Source organism: Chelonoidis abingdonii, chromosome 8, assembly GCF_003597395.2.
Source record: "Chelonoidis abingdonii isolate Lonesome George chromosome 8, CheloAbing_2.0, whole genome shotgun sequence".
In the NCBI taxonomy this organism is placed as follows: Eukaryota; Metazoa; Chordata; order Testudines; family Testudinidae; genus Chelonoidis; species Chelonoidis abingdonii.
Window position 1 is genome coordinate 51,033,165 of NC_133776.1, and position 27,838 is coordinate 51,061,002.

The window sequence follows — 27,838 nt, forward strand, 5'->3', positions numbered from 1 at the left end:
TGTATATTGCTACAGCTCTCTTATCAAATTTATTATATTTTCATTTTCATTTTCATTTTTTGATCACTTCCCAGGAGAGAAAGTGTTTCCATTGCAAACAAGTGTAATGAAATCCATTCATTTGTGGTGTATGTTTGGGTGATTTACCTGCAATGCCTGTTGTTTTTACCAGAACAAAGTACTGAGAAACATGAACAAATTTATATCTAAATTTAGGACAGAATTATAAAATCATAGACATGTAGGGCTGGAAGGGACCTTGAGACGTCACCTAGTCCACCCCTCCCCTCCATGCTGAGGCAGAGGGGCTGGACTATATTTACATGCTGTGTTAAGTAGTTTGACAGTCTTAACAGATTAATCAGCTCAATAGGCTTGGTGTGTGCAGCAAGTCTCTGGCCCAGAGATCTGTGGGAAGGTTCCTGGGGGTACCTGTTCCCTTTAAACAAGGCAGAATCATGCCAAGTGGGGTGATCTCTGTCGTCTTCAACATACTCTTCTTGCTGTGGATACTCCATTGTGGTGACCCCCTATATGCACATCCCTTTTTGGATATATGCTTCTCCTATGTACAGGGGGTCTCCTATATACGTTGGGGTTGCATTCTTGAAAAGAGTGATGGATACCAAAACAACACATACCGGGGAATTTTTCCCCAAAAGAAATAATGGAATAAGAGGAGGATGCATTCACAACTTCACACTTGCCTACAACAATGCACTTTTCACCTAAACACTGTCCCTTTTTACAGTGACAGGTTCTACAGTACACATTTTACACACACAACATTGAATAAAATAATGTAGAACCCTAACACCATTCAAACACAGAAAATTTTAATACAGTATAAAACAGTGTCAATTACGCTAAACTTAGATAGGGGTGGAGGCTGGGTTTTCTTTGGGTGGCTTTTTGGTTGCAGAAGTCTTAAAAAAGGATTTTATTGACATCTACTCTCCTGTATGAATCTTTGAATGGTAGATCTCCCTGTAGCAAGCCATTGCATCATTGAGAGCCCTGGAGACTTTGGCAGACCATTCATGAAAAGGATCACTGCTCTATATGATTTCCATCATCTCATCCAGCAATCCAAAGAAACGGGAGAGATTCTTTGTCATCAGGCTCCTGGCTTTCTTTGGATATCTGTTGTTGGTCCAGCTCAATCAGTTCCTCATTTGTCAGTTGCTGAGCATGAAACTCCAACAGCTCCTGTACATCTTCCTCCACCTCCTTGAAGCCAACATCCTTCAGCAACTTGGCAATTTCTTGCTCAAGAGCAGTAATGGCATCAAATCCCACAAAGCTCTGGCCAACATCTGGCCATGCATGGTGCCAAATGCTGTTCATACATTGCAAAGTGTCCTCTTCCCACAACACATGAATATTTTCCATGCCGTTCAAGATGTTATAGGACTTCCAAAACTCCTTTACACTGGGCTTTCCTTCACCTGCCATCTCCTTAATTAGCATGGAGAATGTCCTCCATAGGTAGTAACCTTTGAATGTGGCCATTACACTCTGATCCATAGGCTGCAGCAATGATGTGATGTTGGGTGGCAAAAATAGGACCTTGATGTTTGGGCAGAGAGCTTCGTAGTCCAGTTCATGGGTGCTTGCATTATCTAGCAGAAGGAGAACCTTAAATGCCAAATTTTCCATCTGACAGTAAGCCTTAAATTTAGGGACAGCACAGTCTTCGAACCACTCACAGAAAATTTTGCATGTCCTCCAGGCCTTTCTGTTCGACTTCCAAATTACGGGGAGACAAGACTTGATGTAGCCCCTCGTTGCTCTTGGGTTTTTACTGTGGTAGACAAGCAGGGGCTTCAACTTGTAATTGCCTTCTGCATTTCCCCCAAGCAGAAGGGTTGAGCAGTCTTTTGAGGCTTTGAACCCAGGAGCAGTCTTCTCGTCACGAGAAATGTAAGTCTTGTTGGCATCTTCTTCCAGTAAAGGCCTGTCTTGTCCACATTAAAAACTTGTTTTGCAGAGTAGCCAACTTCTGAAACAATTGTGTTTAGCTGCGTAGGAAAAATTTCAGCTGCTTCTTCATCCATAGTAGCTGCTTTTCCTGTGAGTTTTACATTATGTAGATTGGCGCACGTCTGAAATCCGTGGAACCACCCACAACTAGCATTGAAGGTCTCCTTTTCTGCCCTTGAGCTCTCTTTCCTTTAGATTTGTTATACAAGCTTTTGGCCTTCTCCTGAATCAAGCTTAAACTCACAGGCATTTTCTTTTCATGGAGGTCATCAATCCAGTCAGCCAGCAAGCATTCAGTTTTCTCCGTTGTACTGCTGCTTTGTTTCGTTATCTTCCTTGATGACAGTTTATGTAGCACTTCTAGTGCTTTCACGAATTCAACCAGCACTCTTAAAAATTGAGCATACCATCAAACCAGGCAAACCGACAATACAAGCAATGTCAGCTGCACGTTAACCTCTTTCAATACACTTTATAACATCTAATTTCACTTCTAATGTTACACTTTTGCATTGCCTCTTAGACACAGGCGCACCCTTAACACTTTGAATGTGTTTTGCACTCCATGATGGGTACAGGACAGTATTGTACTTGGGGCTGCCCTGTCTCTTCCTGCCTAGTTCCACCCTCTCCTCTGAGCGCCCCATCCCCACTCCTCCCTGTGCTTCCTGAATGCCACCTAACAGCTGATCACGGCATTCAGTAGGCACTGGGAGGGAGGGGGAGGACTGTACTGTACAATAGGGGAACATGTTCCAATTCATGTCAGTGCTGATCCATGCAAATGACAGATATGCGGATCAGGACCAGCATGAATTGGAACACGTTCCTCTATTGATGAACGATGGGTATCCGAAACAACAGATAAGGGAGAGACTTATGCTGGGGACCCCCCGTATTGCCCTACTGCAGGGCTGGTGCAAGGAAGTTTCGTGCCCTAGGCGAAACTTCCACCTTGCGCTCCCCCAGCCCTGCAGCAGCTCCTCGCCCTGAAGTGTCCCCCCCGCCCCCGTGGAAACTCCCCACCCCCTGGCTCGAGGAGCCCTGCGGTACGGCCCCACCCCAGCTCACCTCTGCTCCGTGTCCTCTCCGAGCACGCTGTCCTGCTCTAATTCTCCTCCCAGGCTTGCGGCGCCAAACAGCTGATTGCGCCGCAAGCCTGGGAAGTGGGAGAAGGAAGCAGCAACTGCGCAGTGGAACCCCCGGGCTGCGGTGGCACGCTGATCAGGCATGAGTGGCAAGTTTGTAGAAATTTTGGTGTGCCCAGAACCTGCCCCCCAAACTCCACCCCTTGCCAAGCTCCTGGGAGAGGGGTTGGGGGGGGAGGTCCTGAGGTACAGGTCCCTTGGAGCTGGGGATTAGGGTGCAGGAGGGGTGCAGGCTTTGGGATGGAGTTTGGGTGCTGGGTGCAGGCTCCGGGCTGGGGCAGGAGGTGAGTGTGCAGGAGGGGGTGAGGGGTGCAGGCTTTGGGATGGAGTTTGGGTGCAGGCTGGGGGTGTAGGAAAGGGTGAGGGGTGCAGACTCTGGGAGGGAATTTGGGGGTGGGAAGGGAGTGTGTGGGAAAGGGGAGGTGGTGCACACTCTGGGAGGGAGTGCATGCTCTGGGAGGGAGTGCAGGGGGATGAGGGTTGGGGCTGAGGATGAGGGATCATGATGCAGGATGGGGCTCAGGGCTAGGGCAGAGGGCTGGGGTGTGGGATGAGGGGTTCATGATGTGGGGGTGCTCAGGGCTGAGACAGAGGATTAGGGTGCAGGGAGATGAGGATTGGGGCTGAGGATGAGGGGTTCATGCTGCAAGGGGGCCCATGGCTGGGGAAGAGCATTAGGGTACAGGAGGATGAGGGGTTCATGATGCGGGGGGGCTGAGGGCTAGGGAAGAGGATTAGGGTACAGGGGGATGAGGATTGGGGTTGAGGATGAGGGATTCATGATGTGTGGAGGCTCAGGGCTGAGGCAGAGGATTAGGGTGTGGGGGGCTGACGGGTTTGGGGTGTTGGAGAGACTCAGGCCGAGGGTGGAAGTACAGGGTAAGTGCAGCCTGCCCTTCCAGTAGGAGATGGGGGGGCACTAGGACTCTGGGACAGCAGACAACAGTTCCGCCGGGAGCCGCTCTACTCCAGCTACGGAAGCAGGCAGGGGAGAGGTGCTGCGCTGCTTTCTGAGAGGCACGGACCCGGCGGGGCGTGCGGGGGGAGACCCGTGGGGGGTCGGGGTCCGATCCAGGCAGGGCTGGGGGAGAGACCCAGCTCCACATATTGCTGGAGCAGGGCCCCCAGCCCTGAATATTGCTGGTGCTCGAGCACCGCAAACATATAGAACCTGCCCCCTATAAACACTGGGCTGCTGGCTGCCGCGGCGGCGCACTGACCGAGGGGACACCCTGGGCTGCTGGCTGCCAATGCCGCGGGCTGCTGGCTGCCAATGCCGCCGGCAGCTCAGAGTCCTTCTTGATCCCAGCAGCAGCGGCTCCTCAACCACTTAAAAAAATTTGGGAGCGCTGCTTTTTGGCGCCCCCAAATCTTGGAGCCCTAGGCAACCGCCTAGTCCGCCTAAATGGTTGCACCGGCCCTGCCCTACTGTATGTCCTTTTTCTCCGTGCATGCTCCCTCTTCTCCCCGGAATTGATTCTGAACTCACTTACTATAGTTTTGGACAGCTTTTTAAGCCTTTTTTTTTTTTTCTGGCATGCAATTGATCACCTTGGATTGATGGGTACCAGCACTCATAGAAAGTTGTTATTCAGCTCTAAACTATGCCAAAACTGAGTGATCCTTCCCTATTCCTTTTCATGGATCCTTAAGGAAAGAAGTCAGCTTCCTCTCAAGGTTCGGAGTCAGAGAACAAATGCCAGCATCACTTCCAGAAAAGGTGTGTGTTCCTGTTTTCTTAGGGTCTGTATCCCATTCTTCAGCCTTGAAGGCAGAACTGGTACCTCTGGAGAATTGATACTGGGATGGTTCCCAGGGGATCCCAGAGCTGTGAGGCACCTTGCTTCCACCTGCCCTTATCATGAGGAGCCCTTGTTAGTGCCTTCTTTGGGTCAGCTCTCCAGCTCCACTGGCCATGGGCAACATAAGCTCACCCACCCAGTGCCCACTGTCTCTCTACAGGTTATCAATAGGCACACTCCAACCTCCGAGCCCTCCAAGTGTTGGAGTGTCCAGCCCCGATCCACTAGACACTCGCAGTATTAACAGATCCTCAGCTTCCAAAGAAAGGGTACACCCCATCTTACCAGTTCCACTTCACTGGCGGCTGGACCTCTGGACAGTATGTATTGGAGTCCCATTCTCCAGGCCCCAACTGTCAGTGTTGCATTGCAGACATATCAGTCCCTGTAAGAGTTCTCTTTACACATCAGTGTGAGGGAACTGAGGGTGGTGAGCCTAGCCTGCCTGGTGTTCCAACTCCACTTGGAGGGCAACTGTGTCTCAGTCCTTACACAGAACACAACAACAGTGTTTTACATAAACAGGTACGACAGAGTGCACTCCTCTTCCCCAGGAATGCCAGGAAGTTCTTTGCCTATGGGAATTCTGCATAGCCCACTTGATCCACCTTGAAGCTTCCTACCTTCTGGGATCGCAGAACAAGTTAACCGGTCATCTCAGCAGAGCCTTTCCCAACCATCATGAGTGGTCCATTTGCCTAGACATCATGAGCACCATTTTCCAGAGGTGGGGAACTCCCTAGGTAGACCTGTTCATGACAAAGCATGACACGAAGTGTCTTTGGTTCTGCTTCTTCGTAGGTCACATTCCAGGTACGCTCATAAATGCCTTTCTACTCTCTTGGATGGTCCATCTCTTCTATGCATTCCCTCACATCCCTCTCATACACAGAGTCCTGCTGAAGGTCAGAAGGGACAAGGACATGCCTTATCTTGATAGCCCCAGCCCAGCCACATCAGCACTGGTTCACTACCCTCCTAGATCTCTTGGTGGACATGCCAGTCAGCCTGCCCTGGGTTTCCAGACCTGATCTCTCAGGGCCATCTATGTCATCTGAACTTCGAGTCTCTTCATCTCATGGCGTGGAAGCTCCATGGCTGAATCCCGCAGAACTGGCATGCTCTGAGTCTGTTTCCAGGGTACTTTTAGGGAACAGGAAACCGTCCACTAGAACCACTTACCTGGAAAAGTGGAAGAGATTCTCGATCTGGTCAGCACAAAAGGCGATTTTGCCTACTCAGTCAACACTGCCTCTAATCCTAGATTACCTACTCCACTTGAAACAGCAAGGCCTAACAGTATCATCTGTTAGGGTCCATCTAGCTGCAGTGTCAGCCTTTCACCCATGGGTGAACAGCTTCTCAAACTTGATCAGTGGCTGTTTCCTTAAGGGATTGGATGGCTATACCCTCAGGTATGCCCACCACACTCTCTGTGGGATCTCAAGTTGATGTTTGCAAGGCTAACAGGACCTCCATTTGAACCGCTGGCAACATGCTCTCTGCTCCACCTGTCCTGGAAGATGGCTTTCCTGGTCATATTACTTCGGCTAGAAGGGTCTCAGAGATCTGAGCTCTGACTTTAGAACCACCGTACATAGTTTTCTTCAAGACAAGGTTCAGCAGTGGCCACACCCAGCCTTCATGCCAAAGGTGATCTCACAATTCCATAGTAACCACAATATCTTCCTACTTGTCTTCTATCAGAAGCCACAGGCTAACCGGGAAGAACAGAGACTTCGCTTGCTAGATGTTAAGTGTGCACTAGTCTTTTACAGAGAGAGGACTAAACCCTTTCCGAAATCCACTCAACTTTTCATAGCTATTGCAGCAGTATGAAAGGCCTGCCAATCTTGGCCCAGAGAATTTCGTTGTGGATCAGTGCCTGTATCGGCACATGCTACGACCTAGGGATGGTCCCAGCTCCTTCACCGACAGCCCATTCTACAGCAGCAGTGTGCGTGGCACAAGTCTCGATTCAGGACATATGTAGAGTGGCAACATAGTCGTCAGTCCACACTTTTGCATCCCACTAGGCCAGTGGTCCCCAAATGTTTTACCGTGCCCCCACATACCCTGTCTGTGCCCTCCCCCCCCCGAGCTGGGACAGGAGAAGGGCCTTAGCTCGGGTGAGTGGGGGGACACAGACAGACAGGAGTAAGGAGGCCACACCTGGGACCGGGGCCAGGACCAGAGCTGGGGCCAGCAGCCAGTGCCCCAGGGGCAGAGACAGGTGTGCTCCCTCCCCACTCCCACGGGGGCTGGCCTGTGCCCCAGCCACACCCTCCTGAGTGTTCCTCTGTGCCTCCCTGGGGGGGTGGGGTGCCTCACAGTTTTGGGACCTCTGCTCTACCCATCACCCAGAAGCTAGAGGAGATGTGGATTTCAGCCAAGTGGTGTTACAGTCCATCTGCCAATGAACTCTGAACCCTCTCTGCACAACTGCTTGGGAGTCACCTACATTGGAATGTACATGAGCAAGCACTCGAAGAAGAAAAAATCCTTACTAACCTTTCATAACTCTTGTTCTTCAAGATGTATTCCTCATGTCCATTCCAAACCCCGCTTCATGCTCCTCTGTCAGACTTAACTGGCAAGAAGGAACTGAGGGGGCAGTGTGTCATCGGGGGCGCAACTTCAGAGGGCACTAGAGTTGACCCAACATACTACTGAGGGAAAAACTTTCCAGTGGCGGTGCTCAGATCGAGCACACACTTACATTGAAATGGACATGAGCAACACATCTCGAACAGAATCCAGCTCAGACTCCCACAGCTGCAATGGCTCTGCAATGCCAAAAGTAGTACAGGTATTTTGGTCAGAATCTAGGTAGGAATTACTCTGAGTACACATGGAAAGCAAACCAATAAATAAGTTGCCACTTCTGCAGCATAGTATTTCTAATCATAACCACACTAGGAGAGCTGTAGCCACATAAGGTCCTTTTACCTGTGCTGCGCAGTGCATACTCATCCTAGAGTGCACTGCTACGCTCCACTACCTGCACCAATGACTTCCTGCTTCTTTTCCACTTCCACTCTCTCCTGCTGGCTTGGACCACTTACTTCACAGTTCTTCTACATGTGTACATATTCACTATGAGGACAATAATCTGGAATTCAGTAACTTGGGAACGAGCAGATCTTCATTGCCATTCATGTTCTTATCCTGCCCTTGCCACTCTAGTGACTGTCCACCTTCTGGTTCTGCACTAAGTGATGTGGCTAACATCGGTCACCTGTGTTTTTTCTCTTTCCTTCCCAACTACTAGTTTTTTATTTTTCATGGCAGCTGTGTTTGCGCACGTGTGTGTGTGTTTACATGTGTGTTTAGTGAAGGCAGGTTGAACAAGTGTGATGTGTGTAATTGGAACAGAAAGTAGTGACATTTGAGGTCCTCTTTTTTTTCCTGGGGAGCTTGTTCCACATCTGGGACTAGGCCCTGAGGAAAGCTTCATCTCTGGCACAAATCAGCGTTTACATTTGGGATGGACAGTTTCAGTGTACCTGAGGAACGGAGTTATTGACCCTGGTCTTCATCCTGGAGCTTCAGGTGACCTTTTAGGTATCCTGGGCTCAAACCACAGAACTTCTTGGGAAGGACAGAGTTCTTGAATTTAATGCTGTTCTATAGGGGAGCTGTTATATATGGCAGCTGTTCTTCAGGTTTAGTTCTGGGTTTATAACTTGTATTTTGTCAGCTGCATGCAGCCTTTTACTTTCATCTAACATGTCTACTGCTTGAATGAGATACAATAGCAATTAAAATTTCTGTCTGTGTTCCAGGGAAGGTATCAATCAGGACATGCTACAGATATCTCCCTGTGTCACTGAAAAATTCATTGAGTTGTTGTGTCACTACAGTCCTGACCAGGTTTTAGAGACACTGCAGGTTCTGGAGTTCTACAGACTGGAAGAGACCATTCAGGTAAGGCTGGTACACCATGAGTGCTCATCCACGTTCAGTCAGATTTTAGTAAAGGTATTTAAACTTTAGTTAAATGCAGTTCCTGTCAAATGAATTTCTGTCATGTTTAGGCAGTCAGCATGGACAGGACAAACAGAGCTATACTCCAAGCTAAGCTCCAGTCTAAGTCACAATTATATTAGCCTAGTTCTTAATTGTCATTCTCACATGGTTAGGAAATAAAGAAAAATTGGGAAACACTGTAAAATCTGATTCTAACATGCTTTGACCCTATTCATGATGTTGCCTGTGTGATGTGAGAGAGCAGTTTAGCTGCTGCTGTATTTAAAACTTAATTTACTAATTTCCAAATTCAGTTCTCAGCTCATTGAGGAGAGAATCTAAGTCTTCAGAATGGAATCTTTACCTCTGTCATTTGATTAGATCAGGGATGGGCAAACTTTTTGGCCTGAGGGCCACATCGGGGAATAGAAATTGTATGGTGGGCCATGAATGCTCACAGAATTGGGGTTGGGGTGCAGGAGGGTGCTCTGGGCTGGGACTGAGGGGTTTGGAGATCAGGAGGAGGATCAGGAGTGGGGCACAGGAGGTTGGGGCGTGCGGAGAGGCTCAGTGGGTGCAGGCTCCGAATGGCGCTTTCCTCAAGCGGCTCCCAGAAGCAGTGGCATGTCCCTTCTCCGGCTCCTATGCGGAGGTGCAGCTGAGTGCCTCTGCACGCTGCCTCATCCACAGGCACTGCCCCTGCAGCTCCCATTGGAGTGCATAGGAGCTGGAGCGGGGCCATGCCGTGGCTTCCGGGAGCTGCATGGTGCGGCCCCGACCCTGCGCCCTGGCCGGAGCAGGGCCAAGTGACCCAGTGCTCTGGCCGGAGCAGGGCTGAGTTGCCTGGTGAGGCCCCTGACCCAGTGTCAGAGTGGGGCCGAGCCATGTTTGCCCACCCCTGGGTTAGATCCTGTGTAAAGCGGTTGTTTTAGGGAATGTCTTTCAAGCCAATACAATCAGATTGCAGCCTGTTTCATATATAAACATACAAACATTCACATTCTAATGGCAGTATATGGTGTTTCCTTTACATGTAACTAGGTTATGTGAATAGAGCTCGCTATTGTGACTGGTAAAAGTGTTGGAAGGTGCTTGAAACCATAAGAGACTGGTACTTCTGTAGGCAGCACTTTACTGCTGGTAGAGATTCTTATTGTCCTGTATTTGATTATTATGGCTCATAATCTTTCCTTGATTTTGATGTTTGTTTGTTTGTTTGTTTGTTTGTTTGTTTCTGTTTAAGCTTTGAATTCCCTTTTTAATAGTTATAGTATGTGATTAGGAATGAAGACACGCCGTCTGGTGTGAAAAAGTCTGTGTGCCTCAGATGGGTAATATTCAGGATTATGAGCACATGGATGCACGGGAGATGTGAAGTCCACTGTGACCAATGCAGTCACTCCATTCTATCTAACAACAGAAACAGTAGATTCTTTAAAATACTCTTTTTTTTGCCCAGATTACCCAGAAACACCTGCTCCATGAAGCTTCCTCCTACCTGCTGGAGAAGAAAGGAGACATTCATGGTGCCTTCCTAGTAATGCTTGAGGTATAGTAAACTGAGGCCTGGTCTACATTACGCATTTATACTGATTTTAGCAGCGTTAAACCGATTTAACACTTCACCCGTCCACACAACGAGGCCCTTTATATCGATATAAAGGGCTCTTTAAACTGGTTTCTATACTCCTCCCCGACGAGAGGAGTAACACTGAAATCGGTATTACCATATCGGATTAGGGTTAGTGTGGCCGCAAATCGATGGTATTGGCCTCCTGGCGGTATCCCACAGTGCACCACTGTGACCTCTCTGGAAAGCAATCTGAACTCGGATGCACTGGTCAAGTAGACAGGAAAAGCCCTGTGAACTTCTGAATTGCATTTCCTGTTTTTCCCAGCGTGGAGCTCTGATCAGCACGGGTGGCGATGCAGTCCCTAATCCAAAAAGAGCTCCAGCATGGATCATACGGTAGATACTGGATCGGATTGCTATATGGGGAGACAAATCTGTTCTATCAGAGCTCTGTTACAGAAGAAAAAATGCCAAACCATTTGAAAAAAATCTCCAGGCTATGATACAGAGTCCACAGCACAGTGCTGTGTGACAAGTGTAACGGAAAGCCAAAGAATCAAATGGACACTCATGTAGGAAGGGAGGAGGGACTGAGGACTCCAGCTATCCCACAGTCCCCGCAGTCTCCGAAAAGCATTTGCATTCTTGGCTGAGCTCCCAATGCCTGTAGGGTCAAACACATTGTCTGGGGTGGTTCAGGGTATATCTCGTCAATTTACTCCCCCTTCCCACCCCCCGTGAAAGAAAAGGGAAAAAAATTGTTTCTTGACTTTTTTCAAAGTCACCATATGTCTAACTTGCATGCTTCTGGTAGACACGGTGCTGGGGCAATGAACAGCAGCATCCTCTCCCCTCCCTTCCCGGTGGCAGACGGTATAGTGCAGTAGGACTGGTAGTTCGTCCTTGTCATCAGCCTGGATGCTCCTGGCTGCCTCAGGTGAGGTCGGCGGGGGCCCTGGGTAAAAATAGGAAATGACTCCCGGTTATTCCCGGCAGATTGGTACAGAACGGCTGGTAATCGTCTCATCATAGCAACTGGGGGCTGAACTCCATCAGCCCTTCCCCCGCCTTTCATGTCTAAAGAAAAGATTCTGTACTGCCTGGACTATCATATCGCGGGATGCTGCGCTCCTCTCCCCTCCACTGTTTAATGTCCTGCCTGGACCATCATAGCACTGGAGGCTGCTCCCCTCATTTATTTTCACTAAAAAAGTCAGTGTTCCTTATTCCTGCATTCTTTATTACTCATCACACAAATGAGGGGACCCTGCAACAGTAGCCAGGAGGGTTGGGAGAGGAGGGAAGCAACAGGTGGGGTTGTGAGGGACACCCTCTAGAATGGCATGCAGCTCATCATTTCTGTGGGATGTGACACGGAGCAGCTGTGCTCTCTGGTTCTCTGATACACTGCTTCTCTAGTACACTTGCCCCATCTTCTAAGCAGGACTGACTATTTTTAGATACAACATAAAGGAGGGAATGACCTGGGGGATCATTCCCATTTTTGTCTTTGTGCCCCCGGCCGACCTCAGCAAAGGTCAGCCAGGAGCACCTGTGACAGCAGCAGACGGTAGAGAACGACTGGTCTCTGCTACCTTGCAAAGGCAAATGAATGCTGCCGTGTAGCGCTGCAGTACCGCCTTTGTCAGCGGCATCCAGTACACATACGGTGACAGTGACAAAAGGCAAAATGGGCTCCATGGTTGCCATGCTATGGCGTCTGCCAGGGCAATCTAGGGAAAAAGGGCGTGAAATGATTGTCTGCCTTTGCTTTCATGGAGGAAGGAATGAGTGACGACATTTACCCAGAATCACCCACGACACTGTTTTTGCACCATCATGCATTGGGATCTCAACCCAGAATTCCAATGGGCGGGGGCGACTGCGGGAACTATGAGATAGCTACCCACAGTGCAATGCTCCAGAAATCGACACTAGCCTCAGTACATGGATGCACACCACCGAATTATTGTGCTTTGTGTGGCTGTGTGCACTCGACTTTATACAATCTGTTTTACAGAACCGGTTTATGTAAAATCGGAATAATCCTGTAGTGTAGACGTACCCTGAGGTCTTGTATTCAAAAGCTGAACGCTTCTGCTAAAATGATCAGCACCGAAATAGATTGTGTTGAAACTAAAATGTTGTCATTAGTTTTCAGTGTTATTCTGCTGAGATGAATGAGAGCAATATTGTATTAATTTAGATGGCATAAAGGGTCCAAAGAGTCAGAGGTGGTAACGGGACCCTGAAACTGTCCAATATTAAACAGGTGTGAACAAGGTTCAGTGTTTGCTTTACAGAGACCTCAGCCTGCTTAGTATCGTGGCAAACACACTGAGTCCTTTTTAACCTTTTATTAAAGATATAGAAGAGAGAGAAACAGTTTAAGCATTTTAAATGTAAAGAGTTAAGTGAGGCTTTCATTTTAACAACTTCCCTTTCCCTTAGAGAGTCTCTGGAAGGAAAAAACTCCTTGTTTGGCTGTCTCTTATTTGGTAATAACTGTCCTTTCTGAGGAAAAGAGAAAAACTTAGTTGATAGGTGGAGCTGTTTTGTTGTTGTTAAAGTCCAGTCCTGTTTCCTGGAAGACAAAACACACAAAAGAGAAGAAAAAAAGAACAGCAAAGTTAGCAAATGCAGCGTCTGTCTCTGGTGTCAACTCTCACTTGCAGCCTCATTGCTGGAGAAATACAGGCGCAGCATGTGATTTGATCAACCACTCTGAGACCTGGCAAACTTGGACTGTTTAGGGCATTTCACTTAGCTGCCTTTTTCTGGTCACATGATGCTAAATATACAGCATTGGCTGGCTGAGCCGGACTCTTACTAGACAAAGAGAAGAGATGTAAGAATAGAAATAAATAGGGTAGGGAAGGAAAATTACAAATTGGGGGATGGAGGGAAGGCGGAGTCTCACATTTCCAGGTGGTGTTTGGTATTTAGCAGGATCAGGTGGAGATGGTGATGTCATCTGAGTCCCTCTCTGTGGCCCAGTCTGGTCAGGATATCTCTCAGAATTAGGATGAAGAAGGTCCAGGGTCCCAGGAGACAATGGGGGTGGCACCTATGATGATGAAGCTCACTCCTTTCCCCTGCTCTCATCTTTAGTCAGCCAGTGGTCTCTTTTTAGGACCCCAAAAGGGATTGATAGCTGGAATAGCCCATCCCCTTATTTTGTTTACCAGTTAGGTCTAATTCTGACACACGAGTTTGGGTTCATTGGTTTCAGGCCCCACATTTCTCTTGTTTACCAGGCATGATCTGAAAACAGTTCCTGAATTATAACAGAGAGCCTTTTTGTTCGAACTAGCCTTTTTGTCTCACTGTTGCCCCTTAACGCATCAGCATTTACTGTTACAGATTATTGTGACATTTTATGAGCTTTCACTAACTTCTGACAGTTGAATTCACAATTATGGTAAATCAGTAGGTCTAGTTATTACAGCAGCAGTTAGTTTTTGTCAGAACTATGTTCCAGGCTGCCTGCAGACTCAGCAGACATCTCTGTGTTGGTTTACATTTGCTTTACATTTTGAATGTTGTCTTTTGTAACAGATTGAGACTTGATTTTGATTTTCTTAGTCAAAGTTTAACTTGTAGGTTGTTCCCCACCATATGAGGGAGAGTCTGTGCTCTACAGGAGTCATGCTCAGGCAGCAAAGTGCCCTTTGTATGAACCCTGTGACTTTAACGGTCTAAGATATATTTTGATTTGTTTTAGCAACTACGAAGCAAGTTGTTGATGCTTACACGTGAAATTGAAGGTAAGCTGTTGGTTTTTATTTTAATTAAAAATTATTTTACCTTCAGTTTTTCCATGAGATGTGTGTTCTTTGAAATAGAAGTGCTAGAAGTTAAAATGTTAACTTAGCTATCAGCAATTCAAGCGAACTTTCATCATCCAGCGATTCTCACATTAACTCACAAGAGCCTCAGTGGATTGTTACAGGTCAGTTGCTGCTCTGTGATCCCTTGTGGTCACGACTGGCACTGTGGTGACCTGCCAGAAATTTATCTCATGATTCTAATTTCACAACAGAAAGATCTGACAGCTCATTATTTTTGTCCTTGAAAATGGGAAACATCTGGCAGTAATTGATCCCATTTCAGGATTCCAGGGATAGAGAAGTCTTCCACTTAGTGATCCTTTCATCTTACAGATTGAGTCGTCTTGGTTGAAGAAACAATGAGAAAAAAGACTACATTATATATTCTGGAGTTATGGACTATCAAAAAGTCCCTCAATCCCTTATAAAGTGTTCACAAGGAGCTAAATGTGTTCTTCTCTAGAGAGAGAATATGGCTGATTGGGGGGTGGGGGGATCAAAGTAAGACTTTTATGAGAAACTACAATCATGTCACAACTTAGTGGTTTGATGCATTTGCACTTAGCAGTGTGCATGATGAATAAGAAAGCTAATATATTCAGCATTTTACTCATACTTATGTTTCCTTTAAATTTAGTCTTTTTACACAAAGCAGAATTAGCCCGTACAGCCCATTGCCACAGGATATAGTTGAGGCCAAGAGCTTACTAGGAATAAAAAGCCATCAGACATTTATATAGATGACAACATCTGTAGTTATAGTAGATATAACCTCTCTCCTGTTTCAGGAATAAGCCAACCATTAACTTGTCAGGGTACAGAAAGAAACTTCTTCGAGTGCTTTCCCTGTGCATGCTCCATTCCAGGTGACAGAGCATCCTAGCGCTGCTGATAGATCTTCGGTAACAGTGTCTGGTTGGGACGCACACGCTCAGCTGCTGTCTTGCGGCGTCGTTAGGGTCTGCCTGAGCGTGCGCATCCTGTACCCCTCTCAGTTCCTTTTCAGTCGTCCTCAGCTGAAGACGGGACTTGGGGCAGTGGTCATCTCTTCCCTGGTTACTGTAGGAAATAAGTAGAAAAAATAGAAATAGGTAGCTAGCCATTTCCCAGTTCTCCCTTTCCTTTAGCATAGTTCATTAGTTAAAAAAAATTTTTTTTCCTCCAGTTACTCTTGTTGAGACTTCCCCACCCGCTCATACTTTCATTATGCCGGGGTCGCCAGGCTTTAAGAAATGTGGCTCCTGCAAGGAGTCTATGCCACGGTCTGACGGGCACTCACTGCATTAAATGCCTTGGCAAGATGCATGTCCCTGCGAAGTGTCTCCACTGCACCATCTTAAAAACTAGAGCTTGCCATGACACAGACTTGTGGCAAAAAATGCTCCTCGGGGAGACAGCTCTACAGCTTCCTACGGAAAAGGGCAGTAAACCCTCTCCCTCAGGCTCCCCTGCCAAGTCAGAACAGCCTGGGAGCACAGCTTCACCCTTTCACGGGAAGAGGCAGGAAGCCCTAATGTCTCCTCTCAGAGACACTCAAAAGTGTAAAGGATCTCCTGCAGGGTCTTTACCCTTGGTGCTGCTAGCACCAAGAACAGGTAACTCTGACCGCCCCTGCACTTCAGAAGCAACTCACACGGGGCTCAAAACAGGGACCAAACTTCCCAGAAGCTCTCCTCGGCACTGGTCCCTCTGACACCGACAATGGGCCCGGTGCTGGCAACGTGTTCCACCCGGTGCCGACAAGGTCAGTACCAAGCCTGCCTGCCACCCCCAGAGCATTTTCAGACCCCCTGTGGGGCACTTACAAATGTCTCATGACTCCTGCAAAAGAAACTAAAATCGTTCTGGGCTGTCACTCACACTCCACGCTCTGCAGCACACCAGCCTAGGGAGCAGCAACAATTCCTGCATCAGCGGGATATCTCTCTGGCCTCTGAGCCTGACTCTCCTCTCCTTCACGTGGAACACTCACTGTTTGAATAGCAGCTCTCACCACCTGACCAGGCTACTTTCACTGATAGTGAGAATGGCACACAGCAGTAGGCAGAGTTCTCCCTGCCTGAGTCTCCCCCTCCACCAGAGCCGTACATACCCCAAGACATGGCACATCATAAGAATCAGCCTCAGTTTCCCTACTTTGTCCGCCAGTGGGCGGGACCCAGCTTTTCCTACCCAGTGCCCTGGCCTCAGTGGTACCTGTGGTCAGCTCCTGCCACTGCTCCTCCTTACGCCCCTTCTACCGGGCCACAAGCTCTCCTATGTCTCCGGCTCCATCAACATCTAGAGCTCCTGAACCCCCTCCTGAAGAGGTGGGCTGTGAACCTTCCCGGATTTACCGGCTCCTGCCTTGCCATCAGCCGCAGAAGATGCCCTCATGCCTCCCCCTCCACAAAACATGGAGGACTTTAAGCAATTCCAGGAACTTTTCAAGAGAATGGCACTCAGCCAGGACATCCCTTTGGAGGAAGTCCAGAAGACCACAACATAGACTCCTCAAAATCCTCCAACCCTCTGCACCCTCAAAGATCGCACTACTCATAAATGAAGCTTTCCTAGAACCAGCTGATACTCTCTGGCAGACCCCTGCCTCCATTTCACCAACATGCAAGAAAGCTGAATGTAAATACACCGTGCCCACGAGGGACATTGATTTCTTTTCCCACCCACAACCCACTTCTCTTGTGGTGGATGCAGCAACATAGAGAACAAAGCATAAGAACGGCCATACTGGGTCAGACCACAGGTCCATCCAGTCTAGTATCCTGTCTACCGACCAGGACTGGCTCTAGGTTTTTTGCCGCTCCAAGCAAAAAAAATTTTGGCTGCCCCCCACCAGACATGAGCTCCCCCTCCTGCCCACCAGTGTCCCCGCACCCGTACCCCCTGCTGCCCCAGCACTGGGCTCCCCCCCAAACATGGGATCCGCTACCAGCACACTGCAGCTGAGCCCTGGCCCAGCTGTGACTCTGTCCCCATGCGGGTGGAGCTACTGGGCTGCGTGGAGTGGGAGTACTTCCAGGTGGTGGCACGGCTGCAGGGCAGCGCGAAGAACATGGCCCCCTCCCTGGGCTTTGCAGCACTGCTGGTGGCCAAGGTGGATCAGTTCGTGCTCACTGCCCTCACCCCCGACATGCTGGCGGCCGAGGACCTGGAGAGCCCCCCAGACCTGCTGCTCTTCAGCCTCACAGTGCCCTGGCCCAGCCCTGGCAGGAGGGAAGGCAAGGAGCTGTGGGGCTACCTGCTCAGCACTGACGAGCCCAGCCGGCTGGTCACCACCTCACACACTCCGGGAGCCCCTCTCACTGCCACCGCAGCTGGGGCTCAGCTCCAGGGGACCCCGTTTCCCTCCCTCCCCAACTCCTCACACACTCTGGGCAGGGCCACCCAGAGGATTCAGGGAGTCTGGGGCAAAGCAATTTCGGGGGTCCCTTCCATTAAAAAAAAGATGCAGTTCTATAGTAACATGTATTTGGAAATGTAAAAAATAACTAGTGAAATACATTCAAAAATTAATTTGTAATAATTTGAAAATACACCAAATACATTATTTTTATAAGCATTAAATGCTTTTCTGGTATGTCTACATTTGCAATTTCATAATGGGCTGTTGTTGGGTGGTGGTGATGGTTGGTGCCAATGGGCTGTCACTGCCTGAGGGTGGTGCTGCTGTTGCCCAGGGCTGAGTGGGGAGCTGGGCTCTGGGTTGAGGGGTACCCGGCTCGCAGGGGCTGGGCTCAGGACTGTGGGGAGATGGGGTCAGGGGTTGTCTGGCTAAGAGGGGCTGGGCTCAGAGCTGGGGGTCAGGGTTATGCGGGATGGGGTCGGGGGTGCCCAGCTCAGAGGAGCTGGTCTCAGAGCTGGGGGTCAGGGCTGTGGGGGGGATGGGGCCGGAGGGGGGTGTCCAGCGCAGAGGGGCTGGGCTTAGAGCTGGGGGTCAGGACTGGGTGGAGAGGATGGGTTTGGTGGGGTGCCCACCTCAGAGGGGTTGGACTCAGAGCTGGGGGTCAGGGCTGGGAGGGATGGGGTCGGGGGGTGCCCGGCTCCGGCCTGGTCCCTTACCCCGCCACTTACCCCCTCTCTCTGACAGTGCTGCAGCAGCGTGGTGTCTCCAGCAGGGGCCTGAGTTCTCGCTACTCAGCTGCAGCTTGCAGCCCCGGCCCCTTACCAGCTGAGACACCAGAGAATGGGGGAAGACAGAGGCAGAGGGAGCCTCCGACGTACCCTGCAGGGCCTGGAGCCTGGGGAAAATTGCCCCACTTGCCCCTCCCCCTGCCCGGGCAGCCCCGACTCTGGGAGCCCTTCTCGCTACCGCCGCAGCCCGGGCTTGGCTCCAGGGGACCCCGCCTCCCTCCCAGGCTCCTCTCGCTGCTGCCGCAGCCCAGGCTCAGCTGTGTGAGGCGCTCCCGGAGTGTGTGAGGAGCCGGGGACAGAGGGAGGAGGGGTCCTGCTGCTGCTGTCACTCCTGGCAGCGCCACGTTTCCGAGTGGGCTGTGAAGGGCGCCACCGGGCTGGGCAGTAGGCGCGGATTCCGGCTGGGGCAAGTGGCTGCGCCAGGGCCGGCTCCCGGCAATGATGCCCCAAGCAAAAAAATAAAAATAAAAAAGAGGGGGAGGGGGGTGGAGTGCCACCCCTTAGAAAATGCCACCCCAAGCACATGCTTGGAGGACTGGTGCCTAGAGCCGGCCCTACTACCGACAGTGGCCAATGCCAGATGCCCCAGAGGGAGTGAACCTAACAAGTAATGATCAAGTGAGCTCTCTCCTGCCATTCATCTCCACCCTCTGACAAACAGAGGCTAGAGACACCATTCCGTACCCATCCTGGCTAATAGCCATTAATGGACTTTACCTCCATGAATTTATCTAGTTCTCTTTTAAACCCTGATATAGTCCTAGTCTTCACAACCTCCTCAGGCAAGGAGTTCCACAGGTTGACTGTGCACTATGTGAAAAACTTCCTTTTATTTGTTTTAAACCTGCTGCCCATTAATTTAATTTGGTGGCCCCTAATTCTTATATTGTGGGAACAAGTAAATAACTTTTCCTTATTTCCTTTCTCCACATCACTCATGATTTTATGTCTCTATCATATCCCCCCGTTAGTCTCCTCTTTTTCCAAGCTTTAATTTCTCTTCATATGGGACCCTTTCCAAACCCTGAATCATTTTAGTTGCCGTTTTCTGAACTTTTTTCTCATGGCAGTATATCTTTTTTGAGATGAGACCACATCTGTACACAGTATTCAAGACGTGGGTGTACCATGGATTTATATAAGGGCAATAAGAGATTGTCTTACTCTCTCCCTTTTTTAATGATTCCTAACATCCTGTTTGCTTTTTTGACTGCAACTGTACACTGCATAGACATCTTCAGAGAACTGTCCACGATGACTCCAAGATCTCTTTCTTGATTAGTTGTAGCTAAATTAGCCCCCATGATATTGTAAGTATAGTTGGGATTATTTTTTCCAATGTGCTTTACTATGTATTTATCCACATTAAATTTCATTTCCATTTTGTTTCCCAATCATTTAGTTTTGTGAGATCTTTTTGAAGTTCTGCTTTGGTCTTAATTATCTTGAGCAGTTTAGTACCATATGCAAACTTTGCCACCTCGGTGTTTATCCCTTTCTCCAGATTATTTATGAATAAATTGAATAGGATTAGCCCTAGGACTGGCCCTTGGGGGAACACCACTAGTTGCCCTTCTCCATTCTGAAAATTTACTATTTATTGCTACCCTTTGTTCCCTGTCTTTTAATTAGTTCTCAATCCATGAAAGGCTCTTCCCTCTTATCCTGTAACAGCTTAATTTAGGTAAGAACCTTTGGTGTGGGACCTTGTCAAAGGCTTTCTGGAAATCTAAAGACACTATCAAAAAAAATTGAGTCCTTGTGGCATCTTAGAGACTAACAAATTTATTTGGGCATAAGCTTTCGTGGGCTAGAACCCACTTCATCAGATATATGAAGTAAAAAAAATACAGGAGCAGGTATAAATACATGAAAGGATCGGGGTGCTTTACCAAGTGTTAAGTCAGTCTAACAAGATAAATATGTCCACTGGATCCCCCTTGTCCACATATTTGTTGACCCCTTCAAAAAACTTTAATAGATTAGTAAGACATGATTTCCCTTTACAGAAACCATGTTGACTTTTGCCCAACAAGTTATGTTCTTCTATGTGTCTGACAATTTTATTCTTTACTATTGTTTCAACAGATTTGCCTGGTACCAACATTAGACTTACCGCCTGTAATTGCCGGGATCATCTCTAGAGCCCTTTTTAAATATTGGCGTTATGTTAGCTAACTTCCAGTCATTGGGTACAGAAGCTGATTTAAAGGAAGGGTTACAAACCATAGTTCTGCAATTTCACATTTTAGTTCTTTTGGAACTCTTGGGTGAACGCCATCTGGTCCTGGTTACTTGTTACTGTTACATTTATCAATTAATTCCAAAACCACCTCCAATGACACTTCAATCTGTGAAAATTCCTCAGATCCGTCACCTATAAAGGACAGGTCAGGTTTGGGAATCTCCCTAACATCCTCAGCCATGAGACTGAAGCAAAGAATCCATTTAGTTTCTCCGCAATGACTTTATCATCTTTAAGCGCTCCTTTTGTATCTCGATCATCGAGGGGCCCCGCTGGTTGTTTAGCAGGCTTCCTGCTTCTGATGTACTTAAAAAACATTGCCTTTCGAGTTTTTTGACTAGCTGTTCTTCAAACTTCTTTTTGGCATTTCTTATTACATTTTTACACTTAATTTGGCAGTGTTTGTGCTCCTTTCTATTTACCTCACTAGGATTTGACTTCCACTTTTTAAAAGATGTCTTTTTATCTCACTGCTTCTTTTACATGGTTGTTAAGCCACAGTGGCTCTTTTTTAGTTCTTTTACTGTGTTTTTTAATTTGGGGTATACATTTAAGTTGGGCCTCTATTATCCTGTCTTTGAAGTGTCCATGCAGCTTGCAGGGATTTCACTCTAGTCACTGTACCTTTTAATTTCTGTTTAACTAACCTCCTTATTTTTGCATAATTCTCCTTTCTGAAATTAAATGCCACAGTGTTGGACTGTTGAGGTGTTCTTCCCACCACAGGAATGTTAAATGTTATCACAATTTCCAAGCGGTCCTGTTATAGTTACCTCTTGAACCAGTTCCTGTGCTCCACTCAGGACTAAATCGAGAATTGCCTCTGCCCATGTGGGTTCCTGTACCATCTGCTCCAAGAAGCAGTCATTTAAAGTATCAAGAAATTTCGTCTCTGCGTTTCATCCTAAGGCGACGTATACCCAGTCAATATGGGGATAATTGAAATCCCCCACTATTATCGAGTTCTTTGTTTTGATAGCCTCTCTAATCTCCCTTAGCATTTCATCATCACTATCACTGTCCTGGTCAGGTTATATTCTTATTGGAGCATGAAATTACTGTCCATAGAGATATTATGGAACATGTGGATTCCTTTAAGGTTTTTACTTCATTTGATTCTACATTTTCTTTCACATATAGTGCCACTCCCCCCCGCACAACCTGTTCTGTTCTTCCGGTATATTTTGTACCCCGGAATGATTGGGCCGTATTGATTGTCCCCACTCCACCAGGTTTCTGTGATGCCTATTATATCAGTATCCTCCTTTAACACGAGGCACTCTAGTTCACCCATCTTATTATTTAGATTTCTAGCATTTGTATACAAGTACTTTAAAAACTTGTCACTGTTTATTTGTCTGCCCTTTTCTGATGTGTCAGGTTCTTTATGTGAATGTTTCTGGTCTGATCTGACACATACTTTATCCTCTTCCATCCTCTCCTCCTGACTAGAACCTGGAGAATCTCCATCAATAGACTCTCCTCTAAGAGAAGTCTATCTGATCCACGTGCTCCGCTGCAGCAATCAGTTTTCCCCAACTCTCAGTTCAAAAACTGCTCTGCAACCTTTTAATGTTAAGTCCCAGCACTCTGGATCCACTTTGGTTTAGGTGGAGCCCATCTTACCAGCCCAGTCTGCAGGACAAGGACCTCACATGCATTGACCTCCTGGGCCTCCAGGTTTATACCTCTTCTACTCTACAATTTAGAATTGCAAATTATTCCGCCCTCCTTGCAAGCTATGACTGACAACTACAACAAGCTCTTTGATTTTGCTTCCCATATACTGGAGGACAGGAGAGCAGACTTCAAGTCAGTCCTCGTCGAAGGTGAGTCGGTGTCTAGGGCGGCACTGCAAGCGCCAATGGACATAGCTGATCAGCAGCCCAAACCACTACCACTACAGTCGTAATGCACTGATTTTCCTGGCTCTTGTCATCCGGTATCCCCAAAGATTTGCAGACCAAAGTGAAGGATCCCCCCTTTGACAAACTCTTTTTTCCAAAAAAAGATGAAGTTCTTCACACTATGAAAGACCCTAGAGCTACTTTGTGCACATTGGGCATATACTCATTCATCCCCAGGAGACCACAGTATCATCGACCCCAATCCAGACCGTATGACACTGGGAGAAACCGCAACAAACCTCCTAGGCACAGCAAAACCAGGTGCAACCAACTACTTCCCATCAAGTGGGTAACAAACAACAATTTTGAAGTGCTGGTCGGGGGTCTGCATGACCACCCCTTGATTCTGCCACCTATTTGTCCATTTGGCTACTGCCTCCAGGCTTTCCACCATATCTGGCAACAGATCACGCAGGACTGCTGGGTCCTGGAAATAGCTCAGTCAGGTTACTCCATCCCTTTCCTATCTTCCCTCCCCACTCTTTCCCTTTCCCCCTCCCTCTTCAGGGACCCCTCTCATGAGCACCTTGTCCACGTGCAGGTGGCTCATCTTCTCCACCTAGGTGCAGTCGAAAATGTAGCGACGCAACATCAGGGAAAAGGATTCTACTTCTAGTAGTTCTACTTCCAAAAGAAAGGCGGGGGGTGGAGACCTATATTAGATCTACACCGACTGAAGAACTTTGTATGTGTACAAAAATTCAAGATGGTCACACTGGGCACAATAATACCCATGCTGGAACTATGGGACTGGCTCACAGCCATCAACCTACAAGATGCCTATTTCTATATATCCATTCATCCAGCATGCCCACACTTCCTGTGATTTCTCACTATTGTGCATCTCATACGGATGATCTCTGTTCTCCCCAGAATACAGACATGGACCTGCCTTGAGCTTCTTGGTCACATAGCAGCCATCACCTTCCTGGTCAAATACTCCAGGCTGCACATGAGATGCCTTCAGGGTTGGTTCAGCTCCAACCACAAAACCAGCAGACACAGTTTTTGCGTAACACTGACTTCAGAGGACAGTTGTTTGTGATACAGGGAAGAGATTACAATGCTCTGTTCATGAGCTCCAGGACTCAATAGCAGCAAATAAAAACATGACATTTTTTAATCAGGGTCAAGGCAAATCTAAGCCAATACTCAGATGTTACTAATATGGTTGCATAAAGCTTTTTGCAAACCCCAGTTTATTCTGCTATAGAGCTGAATCCATAAAAAAGGGTCAGACCCTGTCTTCATAACAGTTGTTTGTGATACAGGGAAGAGATTATTAGGTGAGCAGCATGGTTTTATATTTTGGAATGATTTAGCAGTAATGGCATGGTAAACTATCTGAACAATGGTGTAATCTTTGTTTTTCATTAACCTAGAATCAACAGAACTCGACTTATTAAAGGATATTGAAGATACCTTAGTGAAAACAATTGCACTTTGCCAGAGGAATTCACATAGTTTAAACCAGCAGCAGCGAGAGGTAAGGGGATAAAAGGCACTATTACTAGGGCTTGTAGTAGTATGCAAATGTGGAGGGAAGAGTGCCATTTTCAGTATCCATTAAGTTTAATCTTTTGTTCAGTTGGACCTGTGCACCTGTGTTTTGGTAGATTCCTATCATTATACAGATTTGCTTCACATCTATGCACATACTTTTGCATGTGCCTGATTTGTCCATGCTCAATGCCCAGTGCACACCTGCAAGTCAGAATTTGGGCATGCTTTGTGGGACCTGTATGCACAGATCTCAACTTACATGTAGGTGGAAGCATGGTTCTGCAGAGCTGGGCCATTGTGTGTACTGCGAGTTAGCCAGAAACTGGAACTCAAAATGCCTTTGGCTTACCTCCTACAAGGAAGTGGGGCTGCTGCTCTGAGGGATTCTGTGATCAGAGAGTGGTGTTTGTGAAATCTTCAGAGACATATCCCTGGAGCCTGATGATTTTCCGTGTACGCAGGAGAGTGTCTGTGGTGAAACAGAATGTAATATTCTGCTGAGAACACACCCTTTGAGAAAGTAGAAAAGGCTAGGTCCTGACAAATAGTCATCTTTGCTGTAGAGCATACTTCAAGTAACAATTGGAGTAGTGGTAAGGCCTGATACGTAGAGGGAGGTGAAGCAGCTAAGAAGCCCCCTTTATAACACAGGAATTAAAAGAAGTAGTGCTTTAAAAGTCTTGCTGTGATAATCAGCAAATAATGTTTAAGTGATTGCCTTATATATTAAAAATGTATACACGGGGACTGGGGTTGAGCTAAAAATAAGAGACAGACTTGTTGAAAGTCTCTGCATAAGGATAAAAGGGATAAAAAACAAGGGTGATGTCATGGTAGGGGTCTACTACAGACCACCAAGCCAGGAAGAAGAGGTGGATGAGGCTTTTTTAAAACAACTAACAAAATCACCCAGAGCACAGGTCTTAGTGGTGATGGGGGACTTCAACTACCCAGACATCTGTTGGGAAAATAATATAACAGGGCACAGATTATCCAACAAGTTCTTGGAATGTATTGGAGACAATTTGTTATTTCAGAAGGTGGCAAAAGCTACTAGGGGAGAGGCTGTTCTAGATTTGATTTTGACAAATAGGGAGGAACTGGTTGAGAATTTGAAAGTGGAAGGCAACTTGAGTGAAAGTGATCATGAAAAGGTAGATTTCATGATTCTAAGGAATTGGTAGGAGGGAGAACAGCACAATAAAGACAATGGATTTCAAGCAACTCAGGGAGTTGGTAGGTAAAATCCCATGGGGAGCAAGTCTAAGGGGAAAAACAATTGAAGACAGTTGGCAGTTTTTCAAAGAGACATTATTAAGGGCACAAGAGCAAACTATCCCACTGCATAGGAAAGATGGAAAGTATTGCAAGAGACCACCCTGGCTTAACAAGGAGATCTTCAGTGATCTAAAACTCAGAGTCCTACAAAAAGTGGAAACTCAGTCAAATTATAGAGGATGAGTGTAAACATAACACAAGTGTGTAGGGACCAAATTAAAAAAGCCAAGGCACAAAACGAGATCAAACTAGCTAGGGACATAAAAGGAAACAAGAAAACCTTCTACAAATGCATTAAAGCAAAAGGAAGACCCAGGACAGAGTAGGCTTTGTGGGGGTGGGGGAAAGACAATAACAGAAAATGTGGAAATGGCAGAAGTGCTTAATGATTTCTTTTGTTTCGGTTTTTACCAAGAAGATGGGTGGCGATTGGAAGTCTAACATAGTGAATGCCAGTGCAAATGAGGTAGGATTGGAGTCTAAAATAGGGAAAGAACAAGTCAAAAATTACTTAGATAAGTTAGATATCTTCAAATCACCAGGGCCTGATGAAATGCATCCTAGAATACTCAAGGAGCTGACTGAGGAGATATCTGAGCCATTCGCAATTATCTTTGAAAAGTCATGGAAGACGAGAGACATTCCAGAAGACTGGAAAAGGGCAAATACAGTGCCAGTCTATGAACAGGGAAATAAGGACAAAGCAGGGAATTACAGGCCAGTCAGTTTAACTTCTGTACCCAGAAAGATAATGGAGCAAATAATTAAGCAATCAATTTGCAAACACCTAGAAGAAAATAAGATGATAAATAACAGTCAGCATGGATTTGTCAAGAACAAATCATGTCAAGCCAACCTGATAGCTTTCTTTGATAGGGTAACAAGTCTTGTGGATGGGGGGGAAGCAGTAGATGGGATATATCTTGACTTTAGTAAGGCTTTTGATACTGTCTCGCATGACCTTCTCATGAAAAACTAGGGAAATACAACCTAGATGGAGCTACTATAAGGTGGGTGCATAACTGGTTGGAAAATCGTTCCCAGAGAGTAATCATCAGTGTTTCACGCTCATTCTGGAAGGGCATAATGAGTGGGGTCCCACAAGGATCGATTCTGGGTCCGGTTCTGTTTAATATCTTCATCAGTGATTTAGATAATGGCATAGAGAGTACACTTAGAAAGTTTGTGGACAATACCAAGCTGGGACAGGTTGCAAGTGCTTTGGAGGATAGGATTGAAATTCAAAATGATTTGAACAAACTTGAGAAGTGGTCTGAAGTAAAGAGGATGAAATTCAATAAGGACAAATGCAAAGTACTCCGCTTAGGAAGGAACAATCAATTTCACACATACAAAATGGGAAGTGACTGCCTAGGAAGGAGTACTGCAGAAAGGGATCTGGAGGTCACAGTGGATCACAAGCCAGGGCTGCGCAGAGGATGCAGGGGCTCTGGGGTCTTTGCCGAATTACTGCCGAAGACGCGGCACTTTGGCGGTGGGTCCTGGAGCGAAAGAACCCCGTCACTGAATTGCCGCCAAAGACCCAGAGCGGAAGAAGCTCCGTGGGGCCAGGCCCCGCGAGAGTTTTCCGGGGCCCCCGGAGCGAGTGAAGGACCCAATAAGTGCAGGACCCGCCAAGGTAGAGAAGGAACTTTATAACAGGTGGTTCCTGTGCTGATGATAAAATGGTTGTAGCATAGGCCTCAGTTTGTATGTTCACTTATGGTATTTCCTTTTCAGGCCTAGCGTGTATATACCAAGGGAGCAGAGGGGAGCTTTGGAATCCCTTAACGAGTGCAAAGACTAATCTATCTTTTCAGTGAAAAGACTGATCTTGAAGTGCAAGTACTCTATGGCAGGGATGGCCAACCTGAGCCTGAGAAGGAGCCAGAATTTTACCAATATACAATGCCAAAGAGCCACAGTGACATCTCAGCAGCTCCTGCATCCGCTCCCAGTACCTCCCGCCTACCGACAACCCTGCCAATCTGTGCCTCCCCATCAACTCCCGATCAGCTGTTTTGTGGTGTTCAGGAGGCGGGGACGCGGAGGAGTGAAGGCATAGCAGGCTCAAGGGAAGGAGTGGAGTGGGGGCAGAGTCAAGGGTTGAGCAGTGAGCACCCCCCAGTGCACTGGAAAGTTGGCACCTGTGTCATAGTAAGCTTTGCGCAGTGGCAGTATATAACCAATGAAGTTAATCTGAGGTGTGATTATTGCTAGTTGAAAATTCTTTCCTCAATTTGAACCTTAGAGTCCAAAAATGAGGTACCAGCATGAATTCCTTTAAGCTTAATTACCAGCTTAGATCTGATACGCTGCCACCAATCAGGACTCTGAGTGCCTGATAAACTCTGGTCTCCCCAAAACAAGACACAGACCCCCTGGATCTTAATACAAGGAAAGTAAACTCTTTCCCTCACTAGTGCCTCTCCTAGGCTTTCCCTCCCTGGGTTACCCTGGAAGATACTG

General features: G+C 47.3%; 1 protein-coding gene and 1 non-coding gene across 4 annotated transcripts in view; both read left to right on the forward strand.

The window, feature by feature from the left end:
• VPS8 (VPS8 subunit of CORVET complex) overlaps positions 1-27,838 on the forward strand; it is a 230,249-nt gene that overhangs the window by 143,733 nt on the left and 58,678 nt on the right. For all 3 annotated transcript variants that reach the window (XM_032763623.2, XM_075068603.1, XM_075068604.1), the window contains exons 35-38: positions 8,719-8,860; positions 10,362-10,451; positions 14,200-14,242; positions 23,971-24,074. In XM_032763623.2, coding sequence (XP_032619514.1) covers positions 8,719-8,860; positions 10,362-10,451; positions 14,200-14,242; positions 23,971-24,074 — 379 coding nt within the window. The remainder of the gene's footprint in view (positions 1-8,718; positions 8,861-10,361; positions 10,452-14,199; positions 14,243-23,970; positions 24,075-27,838) is intronic.
• On the forward strand, positions 27,530-27,669 carry LOC116815358 (U4 spliceosomal RNA). The gene has a single exon (XR_004371470.1). It is a non-coding gene; the product is annotated as a U4 spliceosomal RNA (small nuclear RNA).